This window comes from Ambystoma mexicanum, chromosome 11 (assembly GCF_040938575.1).
Source record: "Ambystoma mexicanum isolate Mex_15411 chromosome 11, UKY_AmexF1_1, whole genome shotgun sequence".
Taxonomy (NCBI): domain Eukaryota; kingdom Metazoa; phylum Chordata; class Amphibia; order Caudata; family Ambystomatidae; genus Ambystoma; species Ambystoma mexicanum.
In genome coordinates, this window is record NC_090934.1 from 1269772889 (window position 1) to 1269795387 (window position 22499).

Consider the following 22499-nt stretch of genomic DNA (forward strand, 5'->3'; position numbering starts at 1 on the left):
TCAGTGACCACGACAAGGAATTTACTGACTGGGTATTTGGCTGCAGATCCTGAAATCTTCCTCCTGCAAAATCTTCTTCAATGCTGAGATACTATGTTGGCTTGGGTATATACTTACCTTAAGTGTGGTGTTTTCTGTGATGGGGAGGCCTCTCATCCAGTGCACCCAGTCCCACTGCTAGAATCCGGCTAGGGTGTCTTCTGTAAATCCCCATGACCCTTTTCTAACTCTAGAAGTAAAGCAATCACCAGTTTGTCCAGTCTTCCTAAGGAACTCTGACTTTTGCTACTTAAGAACCTATTCTGACACTGTCTGTTGGTCTCTAGAACCTAGTGACCCCCCCGTCTACCACTGAGAACACTCATGCTCCAAGAATAAGGGAAATACTTTTAAGAGATTGGGCCTTTTGCCTAGAAAAGAAAGTAAGTGTTTACAAGTTAGTTACTTGGATGTGTGATGCACTATTCTTAAAAGTATGGTTAACATTTTTCTTTCCTTAGAAACTGTTTTGCCATTCTAATAGAAGGTATATTACTCTACTGTGATTGGGTTGTGCCTCTTCCCAAAAGTAATGTGTTGGTTTCACCAGATTATGCCTGTTAGGATAATTGTAAGAGTGTCCCCCAACCGTTGGTATAACCAGATTACTCCTGTTAGGATAATTGTATGAGTCTTCCCCAATTGGGTCTTGCTTCCCCTGACTTGCTGCTAGCCTGCCCAGAATACTTCTGTATTAGGTTGTTGCCTACCTAGAATAACTCTGAGTGATTCAGAAAAGTGTAGCATTGGGTTTTGCTTTCCCTGTGTTGTTGTAGACAGACTTTGGTTCTAACTTCCCTCATAAGTCATGCATAAGGTACTTCTATAGCTGGGAAAGATGTAACCTGGATTTCATTGTGAGGTAAAAAAGTATATGGGTTTTATTTACCTTGAGTTAGCTGTGTGCCAGCCCAAAAGTAAGTTACAAGAGTTACTGCTTATATCAATCTGTGTTTCACTGATCTCAAAAGCACCTGTCATTGAATATTACATCCTTAGGTTTTACTCACCTAGTATAACCATGTATAATCACAAAAGTAGTTACAGGTTTTTACTGTACCTGTAATAAGTGTTCCACTATTCACAAAATAAATACTGTCCAGGTGACTGATTATGTGATTTGCTACTGAGAGTCATTGTACAACTGGTAGGGTCTTCTGCCCTTGCATTACTGAATGTAATTGTGAAAGTAACCGTTGGTTTTAACTCCCCAAGAATAGGTGTGACCTATACTGAATGTGTATGAAAAGGTTTTGACTTCCCTAGAACTGTTAGGTGTTCCAAATAAGGTTTATGCTTTGGTCTGTGCACCTTGCAGCATTGGGGTTGTGTTTTGATAATTGGGATTACATATAATGTGTGATGGTACTTATTTTCCCCTAGATGTATCTGGACCTACCTGTATTTAAATAAATCATTTATTTTTACATTCATGGGGCCTCATTCCAAGTTTGCCGGTACAGTAACAACGGTACCGGTAAGCTTGTGGGTACTGTTGTTACCGTACCAGCAAACTATGAGTTCTGCTCGCGGGTGCCTTCCTGCCCACCAGGACTGGCCTGCTAGGCGGGCCGGCACCTGCGAGCAGAGCATGCCGGATGCACCGGCACCATTCGGAATGGTGCCGGTGCATCCGGCCCCCCCCTTCCCATTGAGCCCTATGGGGCTCGAATGGGAATCAGGAGCATTTTTTTCCGGCGCCCAGGAATGGGCAATTACCCGGTCCAGCAGGCCATAATGACCCAGTAATTGCCCATTCCTGGGCGCCGGAAAAAAATGATACAGGTGGCAGCCGTGCCTGTTATACCGGCACAGCTACCGCCGGTATTGTAATGAGGCCCATAGTGTTTCAGTGTTTGTTTGTACCATTTGTATTACAAATTCATCTGTACTGATTCTACAGCCCTCTCTCCCTCCTAAAATAAGCCTGACTGCTCTGTCTATGCTACCATGAACTCAGGTGGTACAGCCTTATACTAAGAATGGAGTCTTGTACTGCCTCAGTTGAATGGTTTTACTAAGCCCTTAGTTGGACTTCCAAAAAACTGCCCTAACAGTGCACGTTCACCCCCAGGGGGGCATCCAAGAGCTATTGGCATATAACAGATGTTTATTGTTACGTAATTTAATGATAACATGATAGAGGCATAGGGGCGCAGGAAGAGATGGGGAATACCAAGTACTATCAGCACTGGTTATCACAGATGCTCTGTGGATATCTCACAACTCAGCTCCTCTGGCCACCTTTGTCTTAGTAAGTCCCACAGGTCAGGAGGGACCTTTTTCTCAGGAATAAAATGGATAAATGTGGACTACCAATCAGGGCATGTGTCATGAACCGTCGCCTACGTCCTTTCTGGACTTCGTGGTCCCTGACCCATAGGGGATTGAATGCAGTAATCCTTCCAACATGGCCACCTGATACGGAACGCTGCTTGCCAGTCCTTGCGCTCCACACTCTGCGTTCTACTAAACAGACACGCCCCCGCGGCTCTGCGCGTCTCAATGCTACCGCTTGCTGTAGTTGGACGTGTGTTGCCGGAGTTCGCTCGGGGCTTTCTTCTGAATCTTGTTTCCCGGTTCCTTGAATCCCCCTTCCTTCCTTCCTTTCCTCAAAACGTACCTTCGAACTTCCTGGATTTTCGCCCGCGCTCGGGTCACGGCGTTCCGTGTCTCCGAGCTTGGACATTGTTCCTTCTGGTCTCTGCCCTGGACATCTGAACATATCCTGGAGTTGGATTGTCATCCTCATGCTGGAATCCGAAGACCAGCACACAGGTTTATACAAATCCCAGACCGTGCAAAAGAAGTCACCAAAGAAGGTCTCAAGCAAACTACAAAAACAGGTGAGAAGGGGAGAGACTTGTGACAGCATGGTGGGTCTGGTCTCGGGATCCAACACTCTTGAGACATGGTTTGTCTTTCAAGGAGGTATCCATCATCCCAAATCTTTGTAATAATAAGGTCCTTCGAGAGGTACATCTCATCAACTCCCGTCTACTGAAGTGGTACCTTTCTTGAAGACCCTCCAGAGTAAATATTTGACTCTCCTCATAGGATCTCCCACCTTGACCACTCCCTTTGAGATCCAACCCATCTAATATAGCAATTCCAGTCTTCTTGACCTGCGCTATTAACAACCACCAAAAATTTGGATTTAAGAATTCCCCTTTGTTTGACAATGTCCAGTTTGCGTTGGGATCATGGCTGAGTTATTCAATGGATGTGGGTAAGAACTAGAGGGTGGCAAAATGATTAGATTCGGATTCTACAGAGACCTTCAACTACCAAATGATCAGAAAACCAACATCTAAGAGCGTTGCGGATTCCTTCTGCTCCGGCACTGGGGACATCCTTGCTACCTGCAGGGCTAATCTGGCACCCCTGCTGGTGGTGCAAGGGGTGGCCACCTAGTATCCCTTAGACGGACCCGACTATTGCAGACGTGAGTGCAAATCTTACTGCAACATGGCCACGAGGCATTGTGCAGTTGGGAGAAGACATGGCCGACCAATATATTCCTCTTTCTTCCAGTCGACATAACCCGGGTAGTTATCTATTCTACGATCCATTTCGGCGCTACCATATGATGTGTTCACAGATGGCAGCTGCTAAAGCACCATTAAAATAAATAAATAAATTCGAGATTTTAAAATCTGCAAGCAGTGTTTACCAATCCTTTGCAAATAGATGAAGGCAAACCTTCTGTGTCTGGTCCTAAAGAGCAGTGCCTACACCACTACTCACTGTTCCTACCCTTTTGTTGAAGCCGTAGAGTGCACCAATGCTCATGTGTGCTCAGACGTCATCCAACAGGACTCAAGAATACAGACAGAGGCTGAGAGCTCCGCTCAAAGAGCCTGCTCCATAGCATTCAGTCGAAGTATTGGTATTGTGTCAAAAAAAGAATCCCCAAAAAAACTGAGGCCGAAAATATTGATTTCTTTTTTTGGCTGAATGTTTGCATGATTTTTTTTACCTTTAACAAAGAAATAGATGGTAGGTTTGGTAAGGGCAGTGGTCGAAGTGAGCGGGAGCGGTGCTCCTCTACTTTCTTAAATTAAGTTTTACTGTTCCTATACTTTTATTTTTAAAAGAAACCGTTCCGAAATGGTTTTCTTTTAAAATAAATCTGCAGGAAGAATTTGAAATGTGCACTTTCACTGCACTGCTCTGAACGTTCCCTTAAACAGCAGGCTGTTTGGGCATTTGTATTGTGTGTGGGAGGGGGCGTGATAGTGATGGGGTTTGTGGGGAGAGAGTGCGAATTTAAAAAATAAAAAAAATAAAAAAAACCTTTTCGTAATTTGACCAAACAAAATCGTTGTTTACGGCGTGTTCCCCCGAACTCCCTGCTATTTTAATTTTTAATGTAGATCTAAAGTTTTTTTGCGGCAGTGGCTGAAATTCTCTTTTTTCATTCTCTGCAAATGGAAATGGGCATGCGTTTGCACTACTTTAAAAATAATGTTCTCCGTGCACAATATATTTTAAGGGAGCTCATGGCAATTAACTTCCTTTTCTAGACGCACTGGAGTGTTCATGAAACCTTTTTTTCACTGTGTCATCAATTCTCCCAACAGGGAAAACATCTCTGGACCCACCACACCCCCAACCCAGAGGCCCCAACTTCCTGCCAGTATATAAGAAAGTTTAGGGCTTAAATGTTATGCCCAAGTCAAAGGGAGTCATGTTGTCATCACACACACAGGGCCTGGTTCACAGAACGTTTTTCAATGGGACTGTGTCATTATAAAATGCTTATGTGTGTGTTTAATTCTCTCAGGAACCTGGGTGCAGGATTGGGGAATAGGGAGGAGGGGGGTGCCATTGCATCTCTAGGTGTGGGAGGGGCTGGCTGTTAGCAGGTGTAAAGGGCCTACACCCCCCCCCCTGTATAGCTAAGTAATGAGTGCATTTCTCGCATCTTGATATGCATTCCATCACCAAGCCCACATGGGTGGGGGCTGGTTCAGCTTAGTGAGCTCATATGAAGGGATGTTCCTTATAGGGCCTGTCCCAGTGAATGCACTCTGCACATTTCTAGTTTGGGGATAGGAAAAGACCTTTCCCTGTGTTAGGGAGAATTCTCTGTTTAGGCTGAATTTATTTCCTAACTTAGTGAGTCCCCCAGCAGCTTTGCTGGATTTCTGGAGTTTGTTTTTTTTTTCTCCTGCCAAGAGTGAGACTCTTTTTCTCCCACTCTTGGACATGATTTATGGTGTCCCTTTGACTGTTAATGTGTTTTATGGGCTATGGGGTCCTTTATTCCATAGGGTCTCATGTGTTTTTACTATGTGTATTACACAGCACCCTCCGTGCAGTGACACAGGGGTGTCATAGTGACACCCCGCCATAGACTCCATACCCTGGGACTGACTACTGTCTCCCAGGGCATGTAAAGTCACCATTGGCTTTACTAGTCCCAAATTATGAACAGAAACCAGTGCAAACCATCATATTGTGGACGTACTGGTCGGGGCAATTTGATTGCCCCGGGGTCTGTTAGTCGAGGGGGCACGTCTCTGTCCCCCCTGATCGAGTTTTGGCTAGTGGCAGTGGATACTACTTTATATATTCCACCGCGAATATATCTCTATGGGATTTTCCCATTGTTCGAGGCTACCAACTTTAATTATTTAATTCTCATAGCCTCGAACATACCGCCGGTTTATTTATTTAATATTAATTCGCCGGTTGGTATTTTTTGCCAGGACTCGATTTTAAAATGGTGTTTGTGTTCTCTTCTGTGACTCCAACCCAAGTCGAGGCCTTTGTTCCACCTTTTGGTGGGCTTCTCCACAGAAGTCTCCAAAAGTGGTGCCACTCTGTCTGGGTACCACAGGGGGTGTGGGAGGGGGTTTAGGCACCCTGGACTGAGTTACCTTGGTAACTCAAGTCGCACTCTTGTGTGATTGGCCCAAGTGGTGAGCCGGCCGGCTCACCACTTAGCATGTTTGATTGACAGCTAGGCTGAGTGAATGGGGGTGTGCTGCATAAAAGCAGGGCTTTTGGGACTGGAACTTCAGAAGTTGCCACAGGACCTGAGAATCCGACGAGGGAGAAGCTGAGCCGACCTGCTAGGATGCCACCACCGGTGGAGCCCTGCGGAACCGACTCACCACTCCCCGACGACAGAGAAGATCTCCCGGCTGGAGAGTCTTCTTCCCCTGACCAGTTTACCTTCTTTTCCTCGCATCCCAGGACGTCTTGTGGTCGAATTGCCTGTGCCAAGCACCCCGGCAACCGGATAGCCACTTACCACTGGACCGTGAATAAAAGGACTGCTCCTTTGTAACTGAGAACTCCACGGCTGGTTTCTTCCCTGGCAGTCCAACGGACTCCTGTCTTCCTCCCCGACGAGATCCTCTCTTCCCCCGGACGAAGCACCGACTTGCATCCGCTGCCAGGAACAACTGCCCCGCTGGAGTACTCTCACCACTTTAAGGTACCATGTTCACCAGGCCTCCCTTTCTAAAGATTGCTACAAGGTAATAATAATCCCTGAACCTTCTGGACTGGGCTGGCCGCCTTGACCATCTAGTCCCTTTCTAACTGGTCCCTTTCTTTTGGTCCAAACTCTTTCTGAACCTTTTCGAGACTTTTGTGCACTTTTCAACCGTGTGACCTTGGACACATTTCGTTCTGATCCTCTTGAAGTGGATCCGGCTTTCTGAACTCTAACTTCACGGTTTGACTATGCCTTCCTCTCTTGCTGTGTTCTTTTGAAAGTGCTGGGATCTGTTTCAATTTATGCTCTGCCTTTCTCTCCCTTTTAAACCGAATTATTAGAGTGCCAGCTACGTTAAGCGCTCACCGCTGTCTGAAAATAAGTGGGGTTTTACTTAAGACTTGTCTAATATTCTTTTAAGGGAGTGTATATCTTTTAGTAACCGTGTTTCTGAACTGCTTAATATTAGTGCCTGTGTGTTTTATTAGATGTGGTTTTAGATAAATAATTATATCTCTTTTACACCAAGCTCTGGTCAGTGTTTGCTTGTTCTACTGTGTTCTTATGACCTATTGTGAATACTCTGTATACTGCCTAACTCTTCTTGAGGGAAGTCTGACTGCTCAGCCACAGCTACCAAGTGAATCTGTGTGGTACAGACTGCTACCAAGTGGGTTTACTGCCAAACACCTGTAGTCTTAAATCTTTTGCAGTGGTCCCAGAGGGAACTGCACAGGTTTCTGCCTAACACTGGTGTACAGCGGTGGGATTTGTATTGAGTATACACTTTAGTGTGCTTTCTGAATACTTTAGGACAACTAACCACAAATCTTAGCACTAAAAAGCTGATTTTCTAACTATGTCTGCTTTGGAGAGTTATACCCTAGAATCATTGTCTGCCAAACCTGCTGATTGCTTAAAAGTATTGTGTAGACATAAGAATCTCTCTGAGAAGGGCAAGAAAATTGAACTTATAGAAAGATTGTTAGAAAACCAAAGTCTGGGTGATACAGAGGAATCTACCCCCTCAGCAAATGTAGAAAACAGTGATGGTGTTGATCTGAATCAAAGTCTTGATAATGAGTCAGAAGAGGAAAGTGAACCTAATGAAGTTAGCCACTCTGAGCCTCTGTCTGCCTTACCTACTGTACCTACTGGGCCTATACCAGGTCCTACATGTAACCCTGCTTATTTTGAACTTGAAAAAATGAAGCTTGAATTAGAGTACACACGTTTTATTGCTCAATCTGAAAGAAACCAAGAGCTAGAGTTCAGAAGAATGAATGCCCAGCCTGAGCAGAAACAAGCTGGGTTAAGACTCAGAGAAATAGAACTTAATCACAAACTAGAAATGAAGAAGTTGTTTGTGGAAAATGCTTCTCTCTCCTCTGGTTCCTCTAGGAGTTCCAGTCCCAAAAGACCCCGGATGCCTAAGGAATTAGTGGGTATGTATGAACCTAAGTTGGATGTGTTGGATTGGTTAAAAATGTTTGAGTATAATTATGGGCTCCAGGACATCACAGGGAATGAGTTACTTCCCTGGTTGTTCTCTAGGCTTCCCCCTGTTGCAACTGATGTGGTAATGGAGTTGGGGGAGGTGGATAAGAAGGATTATGAATGTGTGAAACTAGATTTGATAGCTAGATTTGGGAAGACCCCTTCCCAGTACCTAAAGAGGTTTAGGACCCTCAAAAGCATGATGGTACCCCTTGGGCTACCTGGGTGAGTGAAAGTTTGAAAAACGTAGAGGGATGGATTAAGGGTTACAGGGTTTACACTCATGAAGGAATGAAGAATCTTGTAATGATGGAGTCAATTTATGATGCCTGCTCTCCTGAGCTCAGACAACACTCGGCTGATTCAAAGGAATTGGATTCCAAGAAGTTAGCTAAGGCTGCTGACTTGTGGGTTGGTTACAGGGCCACTCAGAAGGATTCTGGGGCTACTCAGAAAAAGGATGAGGGAAAACAGCCGAGAAAGGCCTCCAAAGAGAATTCTAATAATTCCAATTCCAAAGAGGGCCCCAAACAAAACCAAAAGGATAAGCCACAAGGGAAACCAAATCAGGCTAGTGTACCTTCTGGTGCCAAACCAGAAGGAGGCCAGAACAAGCCACCATTCCAGAAAGCATTTGGTAAATGCTTTGTTTGTGGCTCTACTGACCATTTGAAAGGAGATCCCAGATGTAAGGGTAAACCTTCAGGGGTCCAGCTTGTCTCCTTAGCCTTCGCTCCAGAGGAGGAAGTACAAATGGCAAGTGGAAACTTTCTATTGCTGGCTGATGAACCCATTGGAGTCTCAGCCAGTGTTTCTTTAGTGTCTCTGGGTTTGTGGGAACAAAAGAACTTAGATGTCTATAATTATATCCCAGATAATACTAAAGAGTATTATAAGGACAGTGTCCAGGTGAATGGTCAGGAAACTCCTGCCATTAGGGACACTGGGGCCAGCATAACTGTGGTGGACAAATTGTTTTTTCAGGCTGAGGATGTTGCTAAGGCACCCAAACGCCTCACCAAGTTAGCTGGAGGGCCTGTGCAGATGCTTCCCCAATTACCAGTTCTCATCTAGTGTAATGACATGACTGTGAAGATACCTGTCAGCATACAAAGTGAGGTGCCAGGAAGGGTTCCGCTGGGTAATGACTTGAAAACTCTTGGAGTAGTGTCACATACCCCCAGACCTCCTAGTAAAAGGTTACAGGAGCTCACCAGACCTGCAAGGGAGAGAACCATGAGAGGTGCTCCCAAGGAGATGATGAAGAAAGAGATCACTCCTGCTCCACTGGAGATGTCAGCTGCTGTCTCTAAGAAACTATAAGGAAAAGGGAAACCTAAAACCTCTAAAAAGAACCTCACAGGCAGCACTCCAGTGCAGCCAACAAGGACTTCCCCTAGGCTGTCCAAAGTTACACCAGTAACTCCCCCCCCCAGCTGAGGCTGAGAGGGAGGTACAACCCTGTGTGGTTGAACTAGACTCTGAAGAAGAGCTAGTGGAAGGCCAGGAACTCATTGGAGATCTGGATCCTGTTGACCATCCTGAGCTGCAGTCTTTACTGGCAGAAGGTGGCCCCAACAGGGCAGACTTCAGTAAGGGACAGAGAGAATGTCCAAATCTGGAAGGTCTTCACCACCAGGCAGATGCTCAGGCTGAAGGGTAAGAGCCTGGGAAATATAGGTTACACTGGAAAGATGGCCTCTTCTACAGTGAACCAACGGAGTCTGCACCTGGAGACAACAAACGACTTGTAGTACCCCAGGAGAACAGACCACAGTTCTTGCAGTTAGCCCATGAGATTCCTTTGGCTGGTCACTTGAGTTTCAAGAAGACTAAGGAAAGGCTCTCACTCTACTTTTATTGGCCAAAGATGGGGGCTGAAGTAGATAAGTACTGCAGGAGCTGCCACACCTGCCAGACGTCTGGTAAGGTTGGCTCCAAGAATGTGGCACCTTTAGTGCCTCTCCCTGTAGTGGGAGTCCCATTTGAGAGAGTAGGGATTGACATTGTTGGTCCCCTTGATCCTCCAACCTCCTCAGGCAACAGGTTTATACTTGTTGTAGTAGACCATGCTACTAGGTACCCTGAGGAAATTCCTATGAGGACTGTTACAGCTCCGGCTGTGGTTAAGGCCCTCCTTGGTATTTTTACCAGGGTTGGGTTTCCTAAGGAAGTAATCTCTGACAGGGGGTCGAATTTTATGTCCCACTACATGAAAGCCATGTGGAAAACCTGCGGAGTTGCTTACAAGTTCTCAACCGCATACCACCCTCAGACAAATGGACTAGTTGAAAGGTTCAACAGAACCATGAAGAGCATGATAGGTGTTTTAGAGGACCCCCTTAAAAGAAAGTGGGACCTTCTACTGCCATGCCTTCTCTTTGCTTATAGAGAAGTCCCTCAGGAGGGAGTAGGTTATTCTCCCTTTGAACTTCTTTATGGTCATCCCGTCAGAGGTCCATTGGCCCTGATCAAGGAAGGGTTGGAGAGTGCTCCTTCCCCCAAGCCAGTCAGAGTGACTGACTATGTAATAGGTCTCCGAAGGAGAATATCACAAATGATGGCAGAAGCTAGTGATAACTTGAAAGCTGGACAAGCACTGGTCAAGCACTGGCATGACCAATAGGCTAATATGGTTGAGTTTACTCAGGACCAGCTAGTTCTCGTTATGATTCCAACAAGGCAGAGGGCCTTGCAAGACAAATGGATGGGACCCTTCAAGGTTGTGGGTAAACTTGGAGAGGCCTACTATCTGGTGGACTTGGGCAATCCCAAGGAGGCTCCAACAGTCTTCCACACCAACAGACTAAAAGCGTATGCCTCCAGACCTGATGTCGGAGCTTTGCTTCTAGCATCATCAGAGGAGGAAGAAGAGAGTGAAGCTCTTCCTGATCTCCTCAGAGGCTTACCTTTAGATGAAAAGATTGAAGGAGTAAATCTCTCTTCAAACCTGACACCTGAGCAACAGGAAGAGTGCAAATTTATGTTAAATCAGTTTGCTTCCCTGTTCTCACTTTCACCAGGCTTGACCCCTTGGGGACAGCATGACATACTCACTGGTGACTGTCTGCCAGTCAAAAGCAGAGGATATTGAATGTCAGAGAATGTAAGAACCCACATCAAAGGTGAGGTCAGCAAGATGCTTGATCTCGGGGTAATTGAGCCCTCTACTAGTCCATGGTCTAGCCCAGTTGTGTTAGTACCAAAGGCAGGATCTAAAGAACTTAGATTCTGTGTGGATTACAGAACTCTCAATGCAGTCACTAAGACTGATGCCCACCCTTTGCCAAGGACTGATGAGTTGGTGGATAGACTTGATGCAGCCAAGTTCCTCAGCACATTTGACTTGACGTCAGGCTATTGGCAAATAGCCCTGACAGACCATGCCAAGGAGAAAACTGCATTTTCTACCCCAGTTGGCTTATACCAGTTTAAGGTTATGCCTTTTGGATTGATAAATGCACCTGCTACATTTCAAAGGATGGTAAACCAGGTTCTGAATGGGATGGAGGACTTCTGCATGGCATACTTAGATGACATAGCAGTGTTCAGCTATTCCTGGGAAGAACATGTGGACCACCTGAGATATGTTTTGCAGGCTCTTGGAAAGGCCAATCTGACCATAAAGGCAAGTAAATGCCAGATTGGACAGAGTAAAGTGGTCTACCTTGGACATGAGGTAGGAGGTGGAGAAATAAGGCCTATTAAGATTGAAGCTGTGCAAAATTAGACAACACCTACTACTCAGACCCAGGTGAATGACTTCTTAGGCCTCACTGGATATTACAGGAATTTCATTGAGAACTATGGGTCCATAGCTTCTCCACTGAATGTCATCTCCTCTCCTAAATTCCCTAAAAAGTTTAGGTGGAATGAGGAATGCAATCAGGCCTTTGAAACCCTGAAAAAGGCTCTTTGCCAAGCCCCAGTACTCAGAGCTCCTGACTACCACCAAACTTTCATTGTGCAAACAGATGCTTCAAATGTAGGAATAGGTGCAGTCCTCAGTCAACTTGATGGGAAAGGTAGGGAGCACACCATTTGCTTCATCAGTAGAAAACTGAAGGATCCTGAAACAAGGTGGGCAACCATTGAACGAGAGTGTGTTGCTATTGTGTGGGCTCTGAAGAAGTTTAGGCCATACTTGTACGGTTCTGCTTTTGTCATTCAGACTGACCACCAACCCTTGAGATGGTTAATGCAAATGAAAGGGGAAAACCCAAAACTTTTGAGATGGTCAATCTGCCTGCAAGGGTTTGATTTCACCATTGAGAACAGGTCAGGGTGTCACCACCAAAATGCTGATGGTCTCTCTAGGATGTATATCATCGACGAGAGGTATGAGATTCATCCAGGAGTGGATTAAATCCACCTGTCCCTTAGTCTGGTGGGGCGATTGTTAGGGAGAATTCTCTGTTTAGGCTGAATTTCCTAACCTAGTGAGTCCCCCAGCAGCTTTGCTGGATTTCTGGAGTTTGTTTTTTCTCCTGCCAAGAGTGAGACTCATTTTCTCCCACTCTTGGACATGATTTATGGTGTTCCTTTGACTGTTAATGTGTTTTATGGGCTATGGGGTCCTTTAATCCATAGGGTCTCATGTGTTTTTACTATGTGTGTTACACAGCACCCTCCGTGCAGTGACACAGGGGTGTCATAGTGACACCCCGCCATAGACTTCATACCCTGGGACTGACTACTGTCTCCCAGGGCATGTAAAGTCACCATTGGCTTTACTAGTTCCAAATTATGAACAGAAACCAGTACAAACCATCATATTGTGCACGTACTGGCTGGGGCAATTCGATTGCCCCGGGGTCTGTTAGTCGAGGGGGCACGTCTCCGTCCCCCCTGATCGAGTTTTGGCTGGTGGCAGTGGATACTACTTTTTATATTCGACCGCGAATATATCTCTATGGGATTTTCCCATTGTTCGAGGCTACCAACTTTAATTATTTAATTCTCATAGGCTCGAACATACCGCTGGTTTATTTATTTAATATTAATTCGCCGGTTGGTATTTTTTGCCAGGACTCGATTCTAAAATGGCGTTTGTGTTCTCTTCTGTGACTCCAACCCAAGTCGAGCCCTTTGTTCCACTTTTTGGCAGGCTTCTCCACAGAAGCCTCCAAAAGTGGTGCCACTCTGTCTGGGTACCACAGGGGGTGTCGGAGGGGGTTTAGACACCCTGGACTGAGTTACCTTGGTAACTGAAGTCGCACTCTTGTGTGATTGGCCCAAGTGGTGAGCCGGCCGGTTCACCACTTAGCATGTTTGATTGACAGCTAGGCTGAGTGAATGGGGGTGTGCTGCATAAAAGCAGGGCTTTTGGGACTGGAACTTCAGAAGTCGCCACAGGACCTGAGAATCCGATGAGGGAGAAGCTGAGCCGCCCTGCTACAACGACACCACCGGTGGAGCTCTGCGGAACCGACTCACCACTTCCCGACGACAGAGAAGATCTCCCGGCTGGAGAGTCTTCTTCCCCTGACTGGTGGGCACAACCAGTTTACCTTCTTTTCCTCGCATCGTCTTGTGGTCGAATTGCCCGTGCCACGCACCCCGGCAACCGGATAGCCACTTACCACTGGACCGCGAATAAAAGGACCGCTCCTTTGTAACTGAAAACTCCACAGCTGGTTTCTTCCCTGGCAGTGCAACAGACTCCTGTCTTCCTCCCCGACGAGATCCTCTCTTCCCCCGGATGAAGCTCCGACTTGCATCCGCTGCCAGGAACAACTGCCCCGCTGGAGTATTCTCACCACTTTAAGGTACCGTGTCCGCCAGGCCTCCCTTTCTAAAGATTGCTACAAGGTAATAATAATCCCTTAACCTTCTGGATTGGGCTGGCCGCCTTGACCATCTAACTGGTCCCTTTCTTTTGGTCCAAACTCTTTCTGAACCTTTTCGAGACTTTTGTGCACTTTTCAACTGTGTGACCTTGGACACATTTCATTCTGATCCTCTTGAAGTGGATCCGGCTTTCTGAACTCTAACTTCACGGTTTGACTCTGCCTTCCTCTCTTGCTGTGTTCTTTTGAAAGTGTTGGGATCTGTTTCAATTTATGCTCTGTCTTTCTCTACCTTTTAAACCGAATTATTAGAGTGCCATCTACATTAAGCGCTCACCGCTGTCTGAAAATAAGTGGGGCTTTACTTAAGACTTGTCTAATATTCTTTTAAGGGAGTGTATATCTTTTAGTGACCGTGTTTCTGAATTGCTTAATATTACTGCCTGTGTGTTTTATTAGATGTGGTTTTAAATAAATAATTATATCTCTTTTACACCAGGCTCTGGTCAGTGTTTGCTTGTTCTGCTGTGTTCTTATGACCTATTGTGAATACTCTGTATACTGCCTAACTCTTCTTGAGGGAAGTCTGACTGCTCAGCCACAGCTACCAAGTGAATCTGTGTGGTACAGACTGCTACCAAGTGGGTTTACTGCCAAACACCTGTAGTCTTAAATCTTTTGCAGTGGTCCCAGAGGGAACTGCACAGGTATCTGCCTAACACCCTGCACCTGGATGGTGACAGGGGGAATAGACTGTGCTGGGACCGGTGATGGGGCAAGCCCATCCATGTGTGAATCCGAATGCGCTTGCCTCTGCACTAGCAGGCCCCCCACGCACGTTCTGCACGTGCACTGAAATAAAGCAGGGACTCTGCACGTGCACATCCCTGTTCTGGATTCATGCAGAGCCGCGTATGTGAGCTGGTGCACTTGCATAACGCATTTGTTGTCTCCTTGATTGTGTCTTCTGCCCTGCACACAAGCCAAAGCCGTTTCCTTTTCTTAGAACCGGAACCAGTAACTTTCAGTTACAAGATGTTGCCCCATTCTGACAAGGCAGGCTTCTTCCGTGTATTGGACCGTTTTGCTGAATATGGCCCGGGCATGTTCCTGTATCAGAGAGCTGTACACTTTCTAGTCCAGGCAGCGCGCCCTTTAAAGGTGATGGCATGTAAGGCAGGATGCGTGTGGGTATCTCAAGGCGTTTCCACGCTTCCAAGATCCGGGCTAGTGCGCCTTTCTGGTTCAGGCTTTTTTTGTACAGTTCTCAGAATTCACAGGCTCAGGCGCTCTACTGTTCGCATGCGCCTTAAACCTTCAACATTCATTCATTCTCTCTCTCTCTCTCTTTCTCTCTCTCTCTCTCTCTCTCCCTTTCCCCCTCTTTCTCCATCCCTTTCCCTCTTCCTCGCTCCATCTCTCTCCCTCTTTCCCTCCCTCCCCTCTCCTCTCTCTCCCTTCTCTCCGACCCTTCCTCGCCCACATTTCCCTCTCTCCCTCCTCTCCCTCTCTCTCTCCCTCCCCACCTCTCTCTCCCTCCCCTCTCTCTATCCGTCCTCTCTCTCCCTCATCTGTCGCTCCCTCCCTCTCCTCCCCCTCCTCTCCCCCTACCCCTGTTCCTCCTCTCTCCCTCTTCTCCCTCTCTCCCCTCTCTATATCCTCCTCTCTCTCTCCCTCTCCACATCTCTCTCCCTTCTTTTCTCCCTCCTCTCTCCCTCCCTCCTCTCCCTCTCTCGCTCCCCCCTCCCCCTCTCTCTCCCTCCCCTTTCTCTATCCCTACTCTCTCCCCTCATCTGTCTCTCCCTCTCTCCTCTCCCTCCTCTCTCCCTTCTCTCTCTCTCCCTCCTCTCTCCCTATTCTCCCTCTCTCCACTCTCTATTCCTCCCCTCTCTCCCTCTCTCTCTTCCCAGTTATGTTTGGTTCCTGGCACGAGCATGTAACAAGCTGGTGGGAAAAAAGGAATGACCTGCGTCTTCTCTACCTCTTCTACGAGGACATGAAAGAGGTAAGGACGAATTGACTAGAATAGGGGCCTGAAACCTTTGGCTCTCCAGATGCGTGTTACTACAGCTCCCATCAGCACAATCAACGGGTGGGGGATGGTGGGAGTCATAGTCCATCATGTGACGAAATCTGCACACGGCAGAGTCCTAGGCTAGACAGTGACGAAGTCCATTATTCTAGAATCATGATTAAATTGTCTTAATTAATTCACGATGAATGTTTAGCCGCCTTAGATTGTATCAGCGTTGCTTGGCTAGATGAGATACATTTTGATGTTACATTCCATAACCCTGGAGGTGTTTTCGTTTGCACATTTGTTTTAGGAAGTTGTACGTAAAAACAGAGGAAGGTTTGCCAGATAAAAAGTACATAGGAACATTGGACTATGTACCTTATCAGAAAAAAGCAAGCATTGTTGTTCTGTGTCCAAAGATGCTGCCTTCTCTAGGATGTTCTACCTATTTGGCATTCATTCCACATTTCCTCCAGGTCTTATGAACACCACTGAGTGCACAACATCTGGCCCTCTGTGCATTTTTTTCGAGGAGGCAATGGCTGCATTTTAACTTTAATTTATTTAGAAACCACCAGAGACATATATAGGTGTTCATTAGCACACAAGTTTCCCCGCATTTGGATCACAACATTCCTCAGAACCGGTAGATTCGGCCCATGCGACGCATCCACCCTCTTGCTATGCATGCAGTGCATGGGGGGAGGGGTGTGGATTTCAGGGCAGGTGTATTAGGAAAAGCGACTAGAGAAGATTTGGTTGTAGAGGCGCACTCAGGGGAGTAAATGGAATTGATAATAGTTCAAGTATATTGATCAAGGTCTGAAAACTCTATGGTGCTCCCTGTTGAGATCTATGCTACGAGATCCAAACAATGAAAGAAAGGGAATGGTAGCTCCGGAAAAACTCGAGATACAAACAGGGACACAGACTTAGGCAGATTAATGACTGCAAAGTATTTTAACAAAAATGGTTCCGTTTATTTATGGAGAGATAATTAATGAAAACAGATAGCTAACAAAAATATTCTAATGGGTGTAGTCAATTGTCATAAAAGATAGTCATAACATATCAATCACAATATTTATCATAATTTCTCAATGAAAGTCATTTTATGAAAGTACAACAGAATATTCACAATTGGATACAGTGAAACAACATTTCAGTAGATTGTCTTTGAAGTAACAATAATTAATACAAAGCGTGTTTCAAAAAACATATAATCTGGTATCTAGAAATGGAAATTATACTGTTGTAGCCCCTATCTCATACTACACGTTTCGGGTTGATCAAAACCCTTCTTCAGGTATCGTGACTCCAAAGGCTGTAGGCTGCAGCATGGAGATTGCCTCATGATCAGACCCTACAATTCACCCAAGACTTGCACCCTCACGCAGCGTGTCGCTCACCAGCCATACTTCTCCAAAAAGGGCATCCATAGGCCTCCAATATTGGATCGGGACTCATCTAAAAGATGTGTGAGGAACTCCATATCATATATGACTAGAACCTTTGCCACCCACTCCCTTTCCAAACGCACTTGCATGCTCTTCCACAACTAGGCTAGGCAGCATCTACAGCCACCAGCATAACCCATACCATGTGCCCATCCTCAACATCATCCTCTAACCACACCCCAAAGAGGAACCACTGCAAGAATTCCCTTTGGATCCCATCAACCCCCTTGATCTATGATAGAACTTTCCTCCAGTAGGCTTGTACTCTAGGGCAGCCCCACCACATATGGCTGTAATCCCCCCCCTCATCCGGTGACACTTCCAGCAGTGTGAGTCATACCCCTTACACATTCTAGCTATCACAGCCGGCGGGTAGTGCCATCTATGTAGCAATTTCAGGGCCTGATGTCTATTCTGGAGGGAGACTGTCGAGCATGACACTCTCCTACTCATCAGCCCCCATAAGGCGTTGTCAATGTCTTTCCCCAGTTCTTGTCCCCACCTAATCCTGGCTGGGAGTGGAGCCCAGTGTTCCGCCAATAGTATCATCCTATACAGCTGGCCCACGGGAGCTGATCCAAGTCCGTCAATCCCCTTCGCAGGTTCTCGCCCTACTTGCCATCCATCAGCATGCCTTCCAACTGCAGGTAGCGGAATACCGAAAGCTTTCCAACACCCAAATACTCCTCCAACTTACCTATACAAATGAAATCCCCCCTTTCCACATTTGACTGGCCCTGCTCAGCCCTGCCTCGTACGACATCTGGAATGCCAACGGTTCCTCAACCCTGTCCCTCATGGGCGGGTCCCAGATACATCTCAGGGTGATGTGGACAGCCACCTATTCTCCCCCCTTCCTTTCAAAGGGTCCACAAGACCTCTTGAATCGGGTGGTGCAGCACCCTTCTCGTCAGACACAAAGCTGGGCCACCCTGTAATAGGCCAGGAGATCTGGGAACCCCACACCCCCCTTCTCCTTTGATAGGATCAATGTACTATAGGCAATACTATGCTTGGCTCCTGCCCAGAGGAATTTCAAAAAAGTTGCTTTAACGTCTTCAAAGAAGGGCCATGGGACTATCACTGGGAGCATTTGGAATCACAAAAGAAATTTGGGCAACATCACCATTTTAATACAATGTAGGCACGCCATCCATGATGGCCTCAACCTCGCCCACCTCACCAAATCCTTCCACAAAGCAGACTATAATGGCAGGTAGTTCTTGGGAAAGAGATCTTGTAGTGGCGCGACACTTCTACCCACAAGTATCAAAGAATCCTCTTTCACGAGGAATGGCAACCCCCTGATGTACTCCTTCTCTGCTGCAGACAAACCCCCAGCAAAGTAGGCCACCGATTTCTCCAGGATGACTTTAAAGCCAGACAATTGCCCGTATTGCACTAAACGGTCTAGCAAACGTGTCACTGACTGCGCTGGCTTAGTGACGTAGAGCAGGGCGTCAACTGCAAAGAGACTAATTTTGTGCATTAACTCTCCATTTTTCCTCACCCCCGGCTCCATAACCAGTGCATAAAGCAACAGGGAGAGCGGACACCCCTGTCTCGTACACCTCTGTAATGGGAATACCTGTGACGTGCTCCCATTCACCACCACCCAGGCTGTCGGTTTCAAGTATAGAGCCACAATCCAACCCCTCCATCTCTGGGCCATCCCTATGGTCGAGAGGACCTCTCCATTAAGGCCCATCCCCCCCCGATCTCTGCATCTAAGGCCAACAGTAGGGCCACCTCTCTCGCTACCATCAGTGTGTTAAGAATGTGGAGCGTCTTACGCAAGTTAACGGCACCCTGCCTCTGCATTTTAAAGCCTGTCTGGTCTGCGTGTGTCAGTCGGGGGAGGCAGGACTCCAAACATGACACAGGCACTCTGGCAAATATTTTGGCATCTATGTTTAGTAAGGAGATGGGTCTGTACGAGGCACAGTTGGCTAGGCCCTTCCCTGGGTTTGGGATTACCGCTATTAAGGCCCAAAGGAACGTCAGCGTTATGGTGCCCTCCCCCACTCTAGAGTTAAACAACTTGCCCAAGGGTGCCGCCAATAGGGAATGGTACTGTTTGTAGAAATCTGCGTTGATCCCATATTTCGCAAAGGCTTTTCCCACCTTTAGCTTTTGGATTTCCCGTAGCACCTCTTCCCGCATTACCTCCTCCACGAGGGCTTCACTCTCTGCTGCTGTGAGTTTAGGGAGCTGTACACTGTTGGGAAAGCCACGGACCTCCTCTCGCATTGCCTCTACCGGACTAATGTAGAGCTCCTGATAGTACACAGCGAAGTGGGCTGGAATGTCCTCCCCTCTATCCACCATGTCTCTGTCAGACCTGCATACCTTGTCTACTCCCCTCTCCATCCTGCTTCCCCTCACCCTATTCACCAGAAATGCACCAAATGCATCGCCCTGCTCGTAGTATTTCTACCGCGTGAATCTCATCTTCTTCACCACTTCGCCTTTTGACATGGAGTGGAGGTCCTGCCTCTTGTCCCTCATCACTCGCAGGAGGTTTTCTCTATCTGCATCCTTCTGGACCAGCTTGGCTATTAAAGCTTTCTGTTGCTCCCAGAGCATGGCCTTGAACAACCCCCTTTCCCGTTTCTTCCACGCCCTTCAGCGATAAGTAGTCCCCTGAATGTGGCCTTAGTTGCCTCCCACACCGTAGCCATGCACACCTCCTCGTTGTCATTGGTTTCAAACTATGCCCCTATCTCCGTCCCTAAGAAGTCGCGGAACACCCAATCTCTCATCAGCATGTCGTTGCACCTCCAGCGCGGTCGGCACCATTGCGGTTTCATCACCCTCCACTCTGCCACCAACAGCTTGTGGTCTGACCAAGTTATTGCCTCAACTTTAGGTCCCCCCACCTCTCCCACCTGCTCCCGCAGGACCAGTAGCAGGTCTATCCTAGTGTATGACTGGTGCGGTGGGAGAAGAATGTATATAGTAGTCATGCCAGAGGTTCCGGAAGTCAGTATTTTCCTTAGCCACCGCCCCCGGTCCTCCCCCCTTTTCTGACCACCAATCCAACACTGGGTCGGCCACTAGATAGAAATCACCCCACCCCAGGATCGTGGCCCCCTATGCCCAACATTCCAGCATCACAAATATCTTGCACAGAAATTTCACCTGCCCTACATTGGGTGTGTATAGCGTAGCCAATGTGATCCATACCCCATTGTAGAGACCCTTTATCCCCAGGAACCGACCCCCGAATCCCCTCTTAATCTGGACCTGCGTCATCCAGAATGATTTTCCTTCTATGATACCTTCCCCCTCTTTCTTGCGATCCCTATGCGAGGCCCAATACATCTTACCAATGCCTTTACCCTTTATTGCGTACTCTGCCCCCTGTTCATAGTGGGTTTCCTGGAGAAAAAGGATCGCCAGCGGCTGTTTATGGAACATATTGCTAGTTAGCGATCTCTTATATGGGGAGTTGAGCCCGTTTAGATTTAGCGTGGCTATCCTCAACTCAGCCACATCCCATTTTTCACCTTGCACCGTTTGTCCTCCCAATCCTCCAATAGGTAGCCTACCTTTCTTTTCTGTGTTACCTGGTGGCGACCCCTGCCCTTGCCGTACTAGTCCTCCAGCACCATGCACTGTATTGTCCACTCAGAGACACCTCAATGGCTCCCTCAAATGTAACATTGAAAAGATATAAAGGTCTCTGTGAACTAGTCACTCCATGACGTTCATATCACTGCCCTCTACCCGCCAAAGTCAACAACAGCCGAACTCTAAGAAGTCGCAGGCATACAGTACCAGGACCTCCAAACAAACAACTTCAGTCTGCCCTCTGAGTCCCCTTCAGGTGACTTCCTTGCGAGGGGAGGGGGTGTTAAGCTTCTGAAATTTCCTGACTCCTTGAATTCTGCACCTTCCTGAGTCAGTCTTCGGGTTATCGTGCCCGGCCTGTTTAATGTCCTCCTCCGACACCAGCTGACGCCTCTCTCCTTCCCATTAAAAAATGAGTGCTTTGAATCTGTACCTTAACCCTTTCTCTTGGACCCATCTGGTGAGGGGGCCACACTTCTTGCGCCTCAGAAAGGCGTGGGCCGAAATGTCCAGAAATTTAGCTACTTTTGAGTCCTCACATTCAATATCACCCATAAACCTGGCTTTCTCGAGAATGTATGCCTTGTCGCAGTAGTAGTGCAGCCTGGCCAGGAATGAGCAGGGCCCTCTGCTTCTGCCACCAGACCTGGTGCACTCTATCCAAGGCCATCTGTTCTCCCTCCTTAGAACCCATGACCATCACCATAATTTACAGGATTTTCCTTTCCAGCCCTGTCGGGATTCCCCCTCTTTCTCCACAGGCCAAAAAAGCAGAGGTTATTAAGCTGCTCCATGTTCTCAATGTCCTCCACTTTGAGGCATAGTTCATCCTCCTGCATTTCGACGTCTTGGAGGCGGACCCCTACCTGTGAGTCGAGGATCGTAGATGAGGCATGATTTGCCTCAGCCCTTCCATCCGGTCTTCCCGGGTGACCACCCTCGCTCAGAGGTCCGTCACCATATCCGTTCGCATTCTGCATATTTATTCCAGTATTGCTAGAATTTCTCTTTTAATAGTACCAGTCTCTGATGTACAGGGGTGAGGTCCCCAACCCCCTTCGCTTTCGCCATCTCTCTGTGCTCCACTTTCAGGTTGCTTCCAGTTCGTGCCTCCATTGGTCACTCCCCTCCCTGTTGTGCCACTCCTTGTCGCCGGTGAGGTGTGGACAGTCCACTCAAGTCCAGAGGGCCTTTTATCGCCTCAGTCTGGGCCCTCAGACCTTCTCACCACTTCGGCACTGGGCCTCCCAGGTGGTCTGCCTCACCAATGTCTTCATCCAGCGACTGAACACTCTGCACCCCAATAACTCATCTGCAACCCTTGGGGGCTGACCTGGGTCCTCCTGTGCCAAACTCATACTGGCTCTCAAAGGTGGCCCCTCAGCACCCGGGGTCACTCTCATGTGATCATGAAGCAGCAATGCAATGAGTCCCTGTATGCAGCGAATCCCCGGGCACCCCACCCTCCAGGGGTCCTGGTCCTCCAGCAACCTCCACAGTACAGCACCCTATGATGCAGGACCAGTACTCTTGTTGTCCATGAGGAGCTCCCTGCCAGGTGTGCAACATCCAAAAATGGCACCTCTGACCACTGTGGAGGGGGGGGATCCCATTCCCAACATTGCCTCGTGCTGGGCTTAGCCTCCCAGGCTGGATGGTTTTCTGCGAGCCTGTAG

General features: G+C 47.5%; 1 protein-coding gene across 2 annotated transcripts in view; it reads left to right on the top strand.

The window, feature by feature from the left end:
* The window catches only part of LOC138504315 (sulfotransferase 1B1-like), a 127110-nt gene that overhangs the window by 63111 nt on the left and 41500 nt on the right, over positions 1-22499 (top strand). For both annotated transcript variants that reach the window (XM_069624726.1, XM_069624727.1), the window contains exon 6: positions 15687-15781. In XM_069624726.1, the coding sequence (XP_069480827.1) occupies positions 15687-15781 (95 nt within the window). The remainder of the gene's footprint in view (positions 1-15686; positions 15782-22499) is intronic.